The 17900-nt window shown below is 35.0% G+C and overlaps 1 protein-coding gene across 2 annotated transcripts in view; it reads right to left on the bottom strand.

Moving 5' to 3' along the window:
- The window catches only part of KCNH8 (potassium voltage-gated channel subfamily H member 8), a 393974-nt gene that overhangs the window by 80936 nt on the left and 295138 nt on the right, over positions 1-17900 (bottom strand). For both annotated transcript variants that reach the window (XM_001162672.6, XM_054680428.2), the window contains 3 exons: positions 12264-12463; positions 11160-11409; positions 5578-5792 (listed from right to left, as the gene is read on the bottom strand). In XM_001162672.6, coding sequence (XP_001162672.1) covers positions 5578-5792; positions 11160-11409; positions 12264-12463 — 665 coding nt within the window. The remainder of the gene's footprint in view (positions 1-5577; positions 5793-11159; positions 11410-12263; positions 12464-17900) is intronic.

Here is a 17900-nt window from a genome sequence, read left to right as displayed (position 1 = left end):
CTGACAAAGGGCTAATACCCGGAATCTACAAAGGACTTAAACAAATTTACAAGAAAAAAACAAACAACCCCATCAAAAAGTGGGTGAAGAATATGAACAGACACTTCTGAAAAGAAGACACTTATGCAGCCAACAGACACATGAAGAAATGCTCATCATCACTGGTCATCAGAGAAAGCAAATCAAAACCACAATGAGATACCATCTCACACCAGTTAGAATGGCAATCATTAAAAAGTCAGGAAACAACAGATGTTGGAGAGGATATGGAGAAATAGGAACACTTTTACACTGTTGGTGTGACTGTAAACTAGTTCAACCATTGTGGAAGACAGTGTGGCAATTCCTCAAGGATCTAAAACCAGAAATACCATTTGACCCAGTGATCCCATTACTGGGTATATATCCAAAGGATTATAAATAATACTGCCATAAAGACACATGCACACATATGTTTATTGTGGCATTATTCACAATAGCAAAGACTTGGAACCAACCCAAATGTCCAACAATGATAGACTGGATTAAGAAAATGTGGCACATATACACCATGGAATACTATGCAGCCATAAAAAAGGATGAGTTAATGTCCTTTGTAGGGACATGGATGAAGCTGGAAACCATCATTCTGAGCAAACTATCACAAGGACACTCATAGGTAGGAATTGAACAATGAGAACACTTGGACACAGGGCGGGGAACATCACACCCTGGGGCCTGTTGTAGGGTGGTTGGGAGGGGGAGGGATAACATTAGGAGAAATACCTAATGTAAATGACAAGTTAATGGGGGCGGCAAACCAACATGGCACATGTATACCTATGTAACAAACCTGCACGTTGTGCACATGTACCCTAGAACTTAAAGCATAATAACAAAGAAACAAAAAACATGGCAGAGTGGCCACATGACTTTTAAAAATAAGGATGTATAGATAAGTTACATTTATGTTGTGTACATTTCCATTTTGCAAATGTTCCTCCTCCCACAACCCATCACTTAAATTTCCACAAAGCCTTTAACCACAGAAAATCCTGTGTGACTGGATATTTTTGGTTTTGTCTGTGAAAATCAAGGAAAGGGGCTTGCTTCTACAGTTAGTCTGACACCAGGGTAGAGAACAGGAATCTATAATGTAATCATCAGAATACAAGTTCCCCTGAAAGTCACAGTATGCTTGGGGAGTGCACAAGACTTTTCCCCTAGGTACAAACTTATAGAAAGAGAGGTCCAAACTTATCTAGCCCTTAGAGGGCATAGTATCCCCTAGACTCTCAGTTATATATAAATAGAAGTTTTGAGGGATAAAACATCAGGAAGTATAAAACAATGAAGGTCCCATCTGCCTTTAAAATGTAACTCATAAGGAGTCCTCTTTGAAAAGAAGCAATACTTTTGGTTCCAGCCATAATTAAGTAACTTATATTGAACTAACCCTCCAATCAAAAGTAATTATCAAACTGGACAAAATTAGTAAAATAACTATGCATTAGTCTGTTCTCATGCCGCTAATAAAAACATACCTGAGACTGGGTAATTTATAAAGGAATTAAGTTTAATTAAGTTACAGTTCAGCATGGCTGGGGAGGTCTCAGAAAACTTACAATCATGGCAGAAGGGGAAGCAAACACGTCCTTCTTTACATGGCAGCAGGGAGAGGAAGAATGAGTGTCCAGTGAAAGGGGAAGCCCCTTATGAAACCATCAGCTCTTACGAGAATTAACTCACTATCACAAGAACAGGATGAGCGAAACTGCCCCCATGATTCAATTATCTCCACCTGGTCCTTCCCATGATATGTGGGGATTATGGGAACTACAATTCAAGATGAGATACACAGTCAAACCATATGAAACTTCTTGAAGGAATTTGAGAGAAATCAACTTTAAGACTTGAAGGACGTGATCCCTAAGAAAAGAGAAGTGCACCAATGAGAGCATCACATTTGGCTAGGAATTTTTCTGCAGGCACTTGCTATTTCATTGTAAGATAGAAGAGAAGAGATGAGAAAGGACCATCCTTACCAACTAAGGAGACAGAGAAGTTCAGGTAAACCAAAGCATAAGGGATTTGAGGAATATAATACCAGAGAGAAGTAAACTGCATTGATGTTCCCTTTAAGGCATTAGCCAACTCCTAACTTGAACAGCAAGGAGTAGTACTCTAAGAAACAGATTAAAATAGCACCTAGAAGGCTAAATTACAGGATAGAGATTTCAGCAGTCACGTGGTGTCGGGGAGATGGAGGCTGGACCTCAAGCTCTGCTAAATAGGAAGAGCCTTGGTAAACATACTATGGTTTGAGCTGAGACTCCAGAAAAGCTGTTTTAGGAATAAAGGCTAGACCTCAGGATTGAGGGCAAAATTGAAATATGCCACCTTAACAAAGCCTAAAATAAACTATGGTCAGCATTAAGTTGGTTTGCTGATACTGTTTGCCTGTGAAAAGAAAATCTTATTTTGAGGAAAATGACATGAACAATCTTTAATAGGCAACATCTATATTTAAACAAAATTCTGACACCCGCTTTTCCTTTTTTAAAATGAGAACTAAATGACCAAAAAAGAACAAATGACAGAGAGAGAGAGAGAGAGAGAGAGAGACAGAAACAGAGAAAAACAACAGACAATGGAAATAATTCCAGAGATAATTCAGGTATACAGGGATTTTTAAATTACTATAATTAATGTTCTAGAAGATAGGAAAAGAATCATGAAAATTTTATCAAAGATAAAAATTCCTTTTCCACATGCAGAAGAATAAAATTAGATCTTTATGTTACACCATATACAAACAAATTCAAAATGAATAAAGACTTAAATGTAAGAACTGAAATTATGTAACTCTAAAAGAAAACATAGGGGAAAGCTCCATGACATTGGTCTGGACAATGATGTTTTTGGATATGACTCCAAAGCACAGGCAACAAAAGCAAAAACAGATAAATTGAATTATATCAAATTTAAAAGCTCTGCACAGAAAAGGAACAATCAACAGAATCAAGAGACAATCTACAGAATGGGAGAAAATATTTGCAAATCATACATCTGATAAGGAGTTAATATGCAAAATACATAAACTCAACTCAGTAACAACAATAAATACATAAACAACTCAATAACAAGAAAGTAAATAACCTGATTTTTAAAACAGATGACCAGAATGAACTTTTCTCAGAAAAAGACATACAAAAGGCCAACAGTTATATGAAAATATGCTCAATATTGCTAATCATTAGGAAAATGCAAATTAAAACCACACCTATTAGAAGGGCTATTTTAAAAAAAACAACAACAAAGAAATTTTGGCAAGGATGTGAAAAAGAACCCCTGTACTCTGTTGGTGCAAATGTCAATCATTATAGCCACTATGGAAAACAGTAGGGAAGTTCTTTAAAAAAATTAAAAATAGAAGTACCATATGATCTGGAAGTCCTAATACTGGGTATATATCCAAAGGAATGAAATCAGTATCTTAAAGAGATATATGCACTCCCATTTTCATTGCAGCATTATTCATAATAGCCAAGATACAGAATTAACCTAAGTGTCCAACAACAGACAAATGAATAAAGAAAATGTGGTATACATACACAATGAAATACTATTCAGCCTTAAAAAAGAAGATAATCCTGTCATTTGCCACAACATGGATGAAACTGGAGGTCATTATGCTTAGTGAAATATGCCAGGTATAGAAAGACAAATACTACATGATCTCATTTATATACTGAATCTAAAATACCTTGAACTCAAAGAAGCAGAGAGTACAATGATGGTTACCATGAGCTGGGGCTGGAGGTCCAGAAGAGATTAGAAAGACGTTGCTTAAAGGATACAGAGTTTAAGTTAGGAGAAATAAGTTCAAGAGATCTGTTGTACAACATGGTGACTCTAGTTAATAACGATGTATTGTACACTTGAAAATTGCTAAGGGAGGAGATTTTAAGTGTTCTCACCACAAATAAATGATAAACATGTGAGGAAATGCATATATTAATTAGCGTGATTTAGCCATTCCAAAATGTATACATATTTGAAAACATCATTTTGTGTGCCACGAATTTTTTAAAAAGATAAGGATCCTTAATAAGTCAAATGAAATAAAATAGAGATTGAGATCCAATATTTCCCACTTTCTATGCTGAGGAATATTAGCGATTTTTCTCTCTTTGCTAATTTCTTCTTCTCTTTGATTACTTCCACCCCCTAACTCACCTTTGATTTTCAAAACAATTGTCATTTTATGCTGTCATGGTGAGCACAAAAGACACCTGTAGTTTTAAAATTCAATCTACTGATTTTTTTTTAAAAGACATGAAAAGGATTTCAAGATGAGGCAACATATTTAACAGAAACAATGTATGTTTTAAACTCTGATACCTATGTTGAAACTCTGACCCAGCCACCTGCAAGTATGTGTGAACATACACACGTGATTTAACCATTCTGAATTTGTTTTCTCTTCCATAAAAATAGATCAAGACTTACCTTAAAGATTTGTCTTAAGCAATAAATGAGATGCTTTACATAGGTAGAGTGCTTAACACATAAAACATAGCCAGTAAATGTTGGTACCTACTCTGCTGTTTGCTATCAACAATGGAGAGAAGCATATATGCAAAACTGGTCATCTTGAACCTCATAATGGGATATTATCTACATACTAACTGTCATTAGATAGCCCCAACCAAGATAAAATAATACACAATTTAAGTTTTCTTTCTACCTTTCAAAGCAGAGAATACTAATGATTGACATGAATATCTGCACAATATGGGTTGGTCAAAACCATAGCTTCTTAAGTACATAGGAAAAAAATCAAGAGTTACAAATATCTGGGACAAAGCTCAAGACAGCATATAAAGGCTTGTTGTTACACAATGCTATGCATGCCTTGGCTTGCCTTTCAACAATCATTCCTATTAAATCATGTGTCTCTCTGAGACATCTAATGAAGTCATGTTCACGATCGGCTTAATCACAGGATGCAGTATAGTACATATTTTGACAGGAAAGCTGTTTGTCTAATACGAAACTTGCAGCAAATATATAATTGCATAAAATGTTCATTATGCTTTCAGTGTGACAATCCTTCGCTTGAATCCTTTTATGCATATTTACTCACTTTAAGATAGACTGTTTTGTGTACCATTAAATAAAAGATTATTTTTAAGCAAAATCTATGTCAAGCAATTGGAGTAGTGAACAATTACAAACACAGCAAACTGAACCATATACTTCATCTGGAAATCTTTAAATTCTGGAGAAATCACACATCTCTACCTAATGTTATATATAACTGAAATGGATTGTAGTTTTAAGCATATGAAAAGAAACAAGAAAGAAACTGAGTTGAGAAGTCATTCATGAAAAATATTTTCCTAGAATGTTGATAACAAACTCTAGGTTTGGCTTCTCGCTAATTATTTAATTGCTTAACTGGTGGCTGAATATTCACGTCTTAGATATTCACAGACTTTTTAAGGTGAGGTCATGACATCTGCCTTTACTGTTACAAATGATCTCCAGGCCCAATGTTATTAGGTCTTAGCACTAATTAGAAATGAGACTTACATCACTCTCATGACCTTCTCGGAGGTTGTATGTGAGGTCATGCTGAATGTCTTCCACGAATTTGTGAGCATATTCTGGGTAAAGGTCTAGCACTTCAAAGAGTCCTTTGAGGATGATGCACTGGAGATCACAGTAGGTTAAAGCCTTTACATCTGCATTGGTCTTGATCACTTGGTCCTTAATTGATAGATTTGCTCCAATTAAATCCCCTTTCCCTAGAAAGAGAGAGAGAGATCATTTTCAAAAAAAAAAAAAGCAAGCTTAGGACTGATAACCTCATTTGACTTACAGGCTTCATTTTTCAGTGAGATTACACTGAAAAGAGAAGAATGTTTACCTTGGGGCAGGGCTTTGCAACTTTGGCATACAATAGCATCATACCTGGGCTTTAGCTTTTATTTGTTTTATGGCCATTATGCTCAATTTCATAAAGAACCAACAACTAACAAATTTTAACTAACAACAACAAGCAGCAAGCAAGCTATATCTTTGGAATGTTATTATGACAAATGGCCTCTACTTCCCATTCAACAATTTTTTTAACTTTTAAATTTTTTATTGTACCCAGCATTGTTTAAAATTTTTATTTTTTATTGTGCCCAGCATTTGTGGAAGCAAAGTCCCTGGTATGTAGCAGGCTTCAATACAAGTCTGTTTTATCAGATTTGACAGTAAAAGAAAACACGTCAAATTGACTATGAATATCTGAGTTTTTCATAAATATGTATGTCAAATAAAAAATAGAGTTTTAAAATTATTAGATTACAACTAGGTATTATCTTCAAGTTAGAACTGGACTTAAACCTTGAAATTTAGCCTATTTTGGTAGAAGAAAAAGTAGACTAAAATCTATATTTATAGATACTAGGAATAATACATAGCCACATGGTGTGGAAGAATTTAAGTCTGATTTATTGTTGTCAATATTGCTAAACTTGGAAATTTTGTTTCTTGTATATTTCATTAGAAATCTAACTTGCTGCTCAAAACTCAAAGTTGGATACTGATGCAGGATGTAAATATAGCCAAAATGTTTTGAATACAGCAAAGTTTTAAATTTTGTATATTTGAGGAGAATTTATCATGATGCAGTCTCTTGCACAATAAGCATTCACATTCTCTGTTAAGCAACTAGTGTCTGCAATAACTTTCGGGTCATCATACTTTTCATACTTTGGGTTGCCATGGTATGGCTATTTCAGTCACAATGACATTAGCTATAAAAACAGCACCAACATCCTGCCAATCTTGGCATCCTAGAAAGAATTCCACTTTATTTATTCGTTCAATGAATATTTATGGAGAACTGACCACGCGTGCTGGACCTTGTATTGAGTCCTGGCAAGCAGGTACTGGTGAATACCATGTTGGTATTCACCTCATTACCTAAAACTACCTCACTAATTTTACAGTCTTGTGGCCTTCTTACTGTCTAGATTTAGGACCTTTAGTTAAGTTTTTAAGTAACTTTGGGTCTCAGTATCCTTATTTCTCAAAGATGAGAAAGATTTCCTTGTGGGCTCCATTTTTCAGCATTATACTATTGATCTTTGCTAATCAGTTACTCTTTCATTGAAAAACATAAGGTGATGGGATGCATCTGCAAACCACCCAGGTTAGAGCTATAACTTACGTTTAGTTATAATTAGGCAGACTAATGTTCTGTGGAGAGTACATTTATTCAGGCTTTGCCATTTTCTTTTAAAACAATGAAGAAATTGGTGGGGGAAACACTATTACCTGGACATGAAATCAAGGTGTACAAGGCAAACACATTCTAGCCCCATAACAAATTCCTGCCCCTACCCTTTCCAGGTATCAGATTAAGAAATGTCTGCACGTATTGACTGGACAAGAAAGTTGCTAGAACAAGTTTATGGTTGGACAGCTGTTGTGAGGAAGAAGAACATTAGTTTTTTTTCATTGGCAGAGTGAACATGTGCTAAATATCTGCAGGTCAAGTATAATGTCATGTACTTGCTAAGTTTATCAAAGTATTATTGATTTGAATTAGCCCTATAAGGCAATACTGCTATAGGGAAAGTAAAATAATCAATCTTTATTGAAATAATGTTAATCACAGAAAGTAAATATTAATCATTTATTGTCTTTGTTGAGTTTAGTCCCAGTACCACATACCAGTGTTTAGAATGGTCATGCAGCAATTTGCACTTTTGATGTATACATGGTAGAAGCAAAGATGTGAAAATATTACCCATGTTAATCACAATTTATGGAGAAACTTGGGGCCAGGAGCAAAAGATAATGAATTAAGTCTTTCAGCCGTAAGTAGTTTTTAAAAAAACATAACAAGAAATATCCAATTGAATCATATTTGACTAGCAATGGAAGTTACATAGAAGCCACTAAATTTGTACTTATTGTGCTCTAGTGTCATGGATGATGCCTTCATATTCTATTCCTAAAACTGTTGCTAGCTACCAAAATTTAAAATACACCACAATTATAGAAAAATACACATTATGTCTGTTTAGAATGCTGCATTGTATTTGCTAACATGAATATCAAAACCATAAGATGCTAAAGAGAAAGTCTAGATGCCCTCTTAAAAACAGGCTGAATCATTAGGCAGGCTATAAAACGTTTAGTGGTACTAAGGAAAATCAATAAAAAATATTTTATGATTAAGGTTAAGTTTTTGAAACAAATTAAGAATAATTATTAATTCTAATTTAGAATCACAAGATGATAGGGTGACTGGCCTTTAACTTCCCAAACTTGAGAAGAGGCCAGGAAGAGTGTTAAATTCTCCCCTTAAGAAAGAAAACACACACACACACACACACACACACACACACACACACACACACACACACAGAAGCCTTACTCTAATATTGAGTTACTCTATTATTGAGCCTTACTTTAATATTGATAAAGAAATGACCACATTAATAGTAAACTCTGAGTTGCTATTTCATGCCTTTCTATTGAGGAGAAAAACATAAGAGGATGAGACAAGAACTGAGTCACAAATTTGAAAGACAAACCCTACCTTTACTCTAAGTGGTAAACAAGTCAACATGAAGCTGTGAAAAGCATATGGGTCTTTCATCATTCACTAGTGTCTATCTCTTCACCTTTAATTTTGAAAATAATTATACTGTCTTAGTCTATTCAGGTTGCCATACTGTAAACTGGGTAGCTTATAAACAAAAAAATTATTTCTCATAGTTCTGCAGGCTGGTGTTTGGTAAGGGCTCATTTTGTGATTCACAAATGGCACCTTTTCGTTGTGTCCGCACATGGGAGAAAGGGCAAGGTAGCTCTCTTGAGCCTCTACTATAAAGACACGAATCCCATTCACGAGGGCTGTGCCCTCATCACCTATTCACCTCTTCAAGGCCCCACCCCTAATGCCATCATATTGGGGATTAGGTTTTGACATATCAATTTTGGGGGGACGCAGACATTCAGATCATAACCCACAAATAATAAATTACATGATTTAAATTCAATAATGGGCATAAAACACCCAGCTCATATGAGGGATTCAATACATATTAGTTCTCTTTTTCTCTTCCAAAATATAATCTATTTTGAAGCTTAGTAGCCAGAATCCATTGATAGAAGGCCTACAATGATTATATAGAATAATGGTTTTTTAAAATTTGCATAAATTTAAAGGATACAAGTGCAGTTTTTTTACATAGATATATTGCCTAGTGGGGAAGTCTGGACTTTCAGTGTAACCATCACTTGAATGGTGTACATTGTATATTAACTTATTTTCATCCCTCACCCCCCTCCCCCAGTCTTCCACTTTTCCTGGTCTCCCGTGTCTATTATTCCACACTCTATGTCCATCTGTACACTTTATTTACCTCCCAATTATAAGTGAGAACATGTAGTATTTCACTTTCTTTTTCTGAGTTATTTTACTTAAGATAATGGCCTCCAGTTCAATCCATATTGCTGCAAAATATATGATTTCATTCTTCTTTATGGCTGAATAGTATTCCATTGCATATATGTACCACATTTTTAATCCATTCATCCAATGATGAACACTTAGGTTGATTCCATATTGTTGATATCATAAATAGTGCTGTGATAAACATATGAGTGCAGGGTTTTTTTAAAATTAGAAAAATAGATATTGTTTAGACATGGAAGGAATGCTGAATACAGAGTCCAAAGTCTTAGGTTAGCTTTGACTTTAGAAAAATCAGAGAAAATACCTTCACCATCTGTCTCTCTGTGTTGTAAAGGCTTAAATGAGACCTTGTGTGTGAACACACTTTGCAAGTAATTGTTTACAAATACAAGGTTCTTAAAAATTGAAAATAAAAAAGTACTGAATTCACCCCCTTTTATTAGCACAAACTCTAAATATTGTGTTTTATATTGGTGTTTGAAATACATCCTGAATTCACCTGCCTCTCACCATCATTACTACCACCTTGGCTGGTCTCAGACCCCATTATATCTTCCACTTCAGTTTAATTTTCATGCAGGCAAGGATTTTGGCCATTTCTTTTTTGCTGCATTATCACTGTTTAGACCAGTACTGAATTCATTCATAAGTCCTCAATAAACGTTAGGTGAATAAACAAACAAAAATTAGAGTGACTTTTTTTTGAGACTCTGTCTCTCTCTCTCTGCACTCAGGCTGGAGTTCAGTGGCGCTATCTTGACTTACTGCACCCTCCACCTCTCGGACTCAAGCGATCCTCCCATCTCAGCCTCCCAGGTAGCTGGAACTACAGGCTCCTGCCACCATGGCCAGCTAATTATTTGTATTTTTAGTAGAGACAGGGTCTGTCCATGTTGCCCAGGCTGGTCTTGAACTCATGGGCTCAAGCAATCCACCTGCCTTGTCTGCAAAAGCGCTAGGATTACAGGCATGAGCCACCGTGCCCAGCCTAGAGTGATTTTTAAAAGAGCCCTACATAAAATTGTAAATAAGATTTTCAATACATTAACTCTGCATGCCATTTTTGTCAACTGCCTTTTATATTTCAATGAAGACCAATTATGTATTAATATTGAGAGTCAATTCTGTGGCACAAAATTTTCACAATATATCTTGTAAGTTTTCTTTAAGGAAGTAAAAAGAGCCTATAGTCACCTTGACAGTATTAGGTTAATGACTGCTATGAGAGCTTTTTCTTGAAACATAGTCACCTTTGCTCTATTTCTAGTACAGGTACAATTTAATTTTTGTGTTCTCTGAATTAATTTTCCACAAAAATAAATGCCCTCTTAAAACTGAGCAGCTATTTCACCAGAAGGCAGTATATATCATGATTAATAATTTGGCTTTAGGAATAAAAAATAACTGAGTTTATTTTCTTACTAGGTGATCTGGGCTAGTTAACTAAAGTACTATTTATTCATGTCTAAAATGGAGATAATATTTATACTACTGGATTTTTTTGCAAGAATTAAATAATATGTTGGATATAACAGGTAGGCACACTAAACTCATATGAGGAATACTCCTGAGTTCATGTCTTCATCTGTTCTTTTCCTACTCTCAATAGCAGTTTTTTCCCCCATTTCATCTTCTTAATTTATGCTCCAGAGTCAAATTTCATACAAGTTTTTCAATTCAGACCTACCAAGAATAGCCAGCACCATGCTGTCTTTAAGAACTTCCATGGAGCCCGAGCATACAAAGTAGATGGCCTGCAAAGCATCCCCTTGACGCAGCAGATACTCCCCCGGAGCACAGAAAGAGGTTTTGATGTGTAGAGACAGAGACCTGAGGCAGCCCCGGCTGGCACATTCAAAAAGGGACAACTGTAAGATCTCCTTGTTCAAGTGCATAGTGATGTCAGAACGCAGTTCATCTGGAAAGTCTTTCAAAAGCTGTCAGAGAAGATGAAGGAGGAAATCAAATTGGGGTAAGTGTAGTCTAACTGATTTACTTTGCAAGACAGCAGGGATGCTCTTCCTACTGTCTCCTGCTGTTTGGCCATCCAGCATACAGAAGAGGAAATCTAAGTATGTATAATCCTGGAGAGATTTTTCAGTGACTGTGATTTCAATTATGTGCTACTGAATAATCAGCTGATAAGAAGTCTGGAGAAACAGAACAAATTTAAAAAGCCTCTAGCAGGAAAACATATAACTCATTGTGACTTCCTTCTCACAGAGAGTCCTAGTCAGGACAGAAGATATGGAATTTGGACCCACTGGTGATTATGCGAAGAGAGGAGAAACCAATTAATCACTACTAAAATGTTGGTTACAGGTTTGGCTGGTGGGTTGATGAAATGGTTCGTTGATTTATATAATACTGTTTTTTTAGTGGCAGTCTGGGGTGTTTCTGGAAGTATAAAGATAACCCCTTTGATGGAATTTTTTAACTTTATTGATGTTAAGGGAAACAGAAACTTGATTAATATAATTATCCCAGATTACACTGTTAAATTATCATAAGAATTGATTCCTTCGAAAAGAGACAATAAGAAGGAAAATAAATCCACCTGATTGAATAAGCAGCAAGTTAATATAAAACTTCGGTCAATCCAAATTGGCATTGTGAAAACACAAGCCAAAGCAAGTGAAAGAAGATGGATTGGGATTCATGAATAATTAAAAATGTAAAGGAATAAAGAAGTTGGTATGCTTTTCACTTCTGATACCTGCATTAGAACATCTTGCGTTTACCTTAGAATATGTGCTTTCTGCCTGAAAACAACATGAGAAATGAACATTACCTCATTTGAATCTATTCCATTGTTGACTGACCAGGTTGTTTGAAAATATTCGAGCATCCTCTGCTTGAGTTGTTGGGGCAAGTGATGGACACGGATGAAATCTTTCAGATCCTTAGTTCTAGTGTGATAGAGGGACCATCTGGAGTACATCCTCTGTATGATTGCTGTCACGTTTCCAAACACCAAGGCGTGCATCAAGGCTAGAAAGAACAACACAGTATATAATGGAAGAGAAATGTGACGTGAGGCCCACCACGTAAATCTAAATTTACAGTTTATCCTGGATCAGAGCAGAGTGTGGTTACGTGGCCATGTTGATACAGCTATTTTGGTACAAGCATTTTGGTACAGACAGTGTGTCACAGGGTACATCCTGAAGCAGTCACTTTGATTCCATAAGGCTTGATCCGAGTAAAAATATCTTTAAAAATACTCAATCATATGCAAAATAGGCCCCTTTGATTTACGTTTAACCTGCTAGCTGCCATTCTGGTTATGAGAAACTTTTATTTGAACTCAATTTACATCTATATTATTTTAATAGTTATGTATAGTTTGATAGTTACAATAAAATAGTCTTCATTGTTTGATAGAAAAGCTATAAAGTTATAGTTTAATAATTACTTTTATAATAGTAATGAATGAAATAAATTTTTGAAATAAGTCTATTTTAACTAGTTAGCCTTTGTGGGAATTTTAGTCTCACCCCCTCAAAAAGCCATCATTTAAAATTCGTTTTAGAATATTAAATATGAAACATTTATATTAATGCAGATATGGAGGAAGTTGTTAAAAATGTAACTGAGGATTTCTTGAGCAGTGTGAAGCTCCAATACCCAGCCCAACCCCAGCTCTGCAGTTATTTTAATTTTGAGGGAGATATTGGAAAATTTGAGACCATTCAAGAAACAAATGAATTCACAGACAAAAAGAGGTATTCTGCTTAGAGTCCTTGTTGCCACCATGAGATGCACCAGCAGGATATATATATATATCTTGTTTCAATGAGGTTTGTCAACCAGATAGTATTTAACCTCCAGTTTCTTGCTAAGCCTGCCCTTTGAGCCTGTCCCAAACCTACCATCAAAGTGTAATGACATGAACAATTTTGTTCACCAGAATTTGAGGGCATATGGAGATTTAGGGTGGGTATTTCTTCTGGAGAACAGTAGAGTGAAAGGATGGACCTCACTTTCCGGGAATTACCCACTTTAGGAAGCATCTAGGTATCATCAAGTCAAAGAAGGTATGACAGGATTTTGCACTCACTAGTCATTAGCAGAATGAAACCGAAATGGTTTCTAAACCAGCAGATAATCCAAGGCCTTGGACATACCTGGAACTGTGAAACTGAGAGAAACATGAGGGTCAAGCACGTTCATATTTATGGATAATTCAACTCTAAGTAATATTCAGATTTTATCCCTGATCCTTATTCTGGGACAGGATTAGGAATGAAGTATGAAGCTTATATGTTGGGTAAAATCATCTGTTTCAGTAATTTGGGACTTAAAAAAAGACTAAACATTTAGTAGCTTGTCTATTAGGATCTATCAAAATGTACATGTACAAAACCTTAGTGCCCAAGGAGCTATGTTAAAAATTTCTTAGCATCATAATGGATACATTGGTGCAAATATGTCAACATATTATTACTTCTATCTTCCTATTTCAGGACCTCCCCAATTCAAATCTTGTTCTCCCCCTACATTTATCAGAAATTACCAAACACTGGCATACTAACTTAATTCTAATCTCACATTGGAATTAAAATTATTTCCTAGGTAATACATAATTTCTCTATGGAATAATGGTCACTATGTCTATAAAATCACTCCCTTCATAACAAGACCTCAGTATTTTAGAAAAGCTACTAGAATAGGGTTAAACTTAGGGTCTATATACAAGAAGCAATATAATGTTGCAGAGAGAAGATGAACTTCAGAATCAGACAGATCTGGATTTGAATACTGATTTTGCTACTTCCTAATTGTGTGAACTTGGTAGGTTACATAATTCCTTTAAACAGATTCATGTTAAATGGGCATACTCATTATGTTAAATAGCCCTTACTCATAGGGCTATTTCAAGATTTAAAGACAAATGTATTTTTTAAAAAGTGCCTAGTATATGTATCAAAAACAGTATTTGCTCAGTTTATGTAATTTTCCTTATGAAAGTGAAACATGTTATGAATTTTCAGCATGCTCAGTGCAATTAAATTTGGGGAAAATGACTCAGATTTAAGGTTTTCCTGCAACCTCTTAAATAGTAAAGAGCGGCTCTTGGTAGACATAACTTATTGATGAAATAAATTCAAAACATACTCAATAAATGCTTGATACACGCAAGAATGTATAAGTATGTATTATTCCTAAATGTTCAAAAATTAAATGTTTCCCAACAGGTCAAAAATATTCCACGAAAAATATATATCGTGTAACAACTAAATGTTGGATTTGTTCTTTGTAGATTCTAAATAGAGGTTCATTCTTCTGTATTGTTTTAGAAGCACAGCAGTTCTGATGCTTAAGTCTTTTATTTGGAAGATAAGAGCTCTACTTATGATAAACACTCACCAAAGAAAAGAACTGATTCTGCTCCAAGTCAAAGAAATTAAACATCGATTTCAGGCACCCTTAATATACTTATGGGCTAAGTGTTTGGAAGCCCTACCATCTTTAACACTATGTAATAGTCTTTCCATGGAGATTAAATCGAGTACAGAGAACAACTCTGTTTCATTTATTTTAACACTGCTTTCCTTAATTATGTGTATGATTTTAACTTTGCTTTGCTAATTATAATGTGTAAAGCACTTAAAGTAAGAGAAGTAATATGTTCAGATTATTTAGCATCCTAGTTGTATTTTATTAGTAAAATGAATTACTGGATTAATTGTAGCATTCATAAGTGTTGTTGAAAAGTACTAGTCTATGTCTGAGTCACCACAATTTCAAAGTCTCATTTCAGCATAGATAACTACTTCTAATTTAAGTAGTTAAAAAAATAAAATTCTGGTCCTCATAGCCTTTCATTTTCCAAAGTTATTATGACCATTCTGTCACTGGTTATCATTTCACCCTGGCAAAGAATGTGTGTAACTGTCAGGAAACATCATTCCATCTGTTATCAAAGTTTGACTCAAGAACTTCTATATCCAGGTCAGTTTGGAAATTATCACTTACTTTTCCTTTATTTCTAGCAAATTTGATGTATATAATTCTTGAGTGTTAGACCTGCTGAGTGTGTGGGCGTCTCTTTTTTTGTGTGCTGGAGTTTTGCATAAAATGCATTTTGTAAAATCTCATCTCAGTATCAGGTCTTGGAAGGAACCTCAACAATTGGCATCTAAGAAGAAAGTAAGCAGTTCTCAAATGAAAGAAGTGCTTCTATAGAACTGCCTGGCTTTTTCTTTCTCTTTCTCTTTCCCTTTGTCTTTTCCTTTCTCTTTTCATTTCCTTTCTCCTATTTCTTCCCCCTTCTCTTTCTTTTCCTGAATTTTGGACAACACTTATCTCCTGGAGTATAACATCATTGCTAATTACTTTAGCCAACTATTTTGCAATGGCTTTGGAGGCTAAGTAGGGGGTGTTTTCTACTGATATAAAAGGAGGCCAGAGCTCAGGTTTTGGGTAATCTTAGCTGCCCTCCTTCTCTTTCCCACCTCCTCATTGCCCTGGAAATTTCCATTCTTGGTTATAAGTACACTGGCTTGTGGATGGCAGATGGCAGAAAGAATAGAGATGAGAAAAATTTCTTAAATAATGAATTTAAATGGCAGTGCAAGGACATCTTGAGAACAGCCTGAATTTGTGAACACAATAGCTCATCATATGGGTCCAATAAAACTATGTCAGGGTAGTGTGTGTGTATTCAGTGGGGGGACCTGAGGGAAGCCTTGATTACTTTGTGATAATAATGCTTCATTGAAACTGAATATGTTCTCAGTGATGAACGATCTTTACTAGGAAGCTTTATCCAACCTCCAAGGCTGTGCTGATGACTCTATCAACTGGGGCAAACTCATTAGGTGACTATAAGCAGTCACTGCTTAGTATGAAAGAATTTTTAAAGACATGAGAAAATCTTTTCTGTATATTTTGTCTGGTTGTGAAAAATATGAATAGTTATACATACATATTTCAAAAAATAGTTATATATGTATGGAAATTCTGGAAAACTATCTTTTGATAATGAGACTATGTGTAATTTTATTTTTCTCTTTGTTTTCCAGTCTTTTCTAAATGTGCATTATAATAGAAAAAAATAGAAATAACAAAGGACATCATCTGCTTAAGTACCTATTTCCATTATTAAACTGTGCACTCCTTGAAATAAAGTATCATATCTTAGTCATCTTTGTTTTCCCTGCATCTAGCACAGCTCTTGGCATAATTTAAGTATGCCATAAATATTTATGGAACTGCAATGTGCCTCTGGTAGTTTGATACTTTCTTTAAAAAGTTTTATAATTGTAAGCAAATGGTTTAGAAAATCTATGATAAATAGTCCAGCCCCAAACCCATCCCTTCATCCCCCTCTCACTCGCTAAAGTCAACCTTTTAAAATGATTTTTTTGGGTATTTTTGCAGTTATCACCAAAATTTTGGACAATATAATTGTACTCCATTGCTTGACTCATTATTGTTAAGACAAACCTAAAAACAATCTGATATGAAAGGCAAGAACTTAGCTCACTATTACCTAGCTTCTTAACTCATGCTTGATATATTATTTTTAGCTCATCTATTAAAATTTTACAAGGTAAAATTAAAATCAAAGATACATACAGAACAAGTTACACATTTGCTAAATGTGAAGCTCATTGAGATTTTTCAAAGTAAACATAGCTATAGAATCACTACCTCCCACCACCCGAGATAAATAAACCAAATATTAGTGTCCTGGAGGCTTCCCTGTGTCCCCTTCACAATCACTAACCAATCCCTTCACTAACCAATTGGTAACCACAGTTACCAATTATATTACAATTAATAAGCTTTGCCTATCTATAAACTTTCTCTAAACAAAATCATAAAGTATGTACTTTTTTTCTGTCTGGCTTCTCTGTTGAGCATTGAGTTTGTACGATTTATCCATAAGGTTCCATGACATAGTAGTTCATTTACTCTTATTAGTGTATAATGTTCTCTTGAATAGGTATTTCACAATTTACTTATTTATTCTCCTATTAATGGACATTCCCAGTTTGAGATTCTTACAAAAATGCTTTTATAGACATCTGTGTATATACCCTGAAGTATATATGTATGCATTTCCATTGGTTATATATTCAGAAGTGGAATTGTTGAATCACAGAGTAGAGGTATATTCAGATATGGTAGATGTTGACAAAGTTGTATCGACTGACATGCCCATCAACAGTATAGGAGAGGAGGTCAAGGTGTTTCATTATCCTCTCAAACACTTAGGGTTGCAGTGTTTTTAAACATATCATTTTGGTGAACAAAAATGGTATCTAATTTTGGTTTTAATTTGCATGTTACTGATTAATGATGTTGAGCACCTTTTTATATGTTTGTCATCTACTCAGGTATTGGAAATCTACTTCTGAGGTGTTTTTTTCAAGCTTTTGCCCATTTCAGGGCGTTGATTGATTTTTTTCTTATTGAT

The sequence above is a fragment of the Pan troglodytes genome, chromosome 2 (assembly GCF_028858775.2).
Source record: "Pan troglodytes isolate AG18354 chromosome 2, NHGRI_mPanTro3-v2.0_pri, whole genome shotgun sequence".
NCBI classification, from domain to species: Eukaryota; Metazoa; Chordata; class Mammalia; order Primates; family Hominidae; genus Pan; species Pan troglodytes.
Note: the sequence above shows the minus strand (reverse complement) of the source record. Positions and strands in the feature narration are given on the sequence as shown.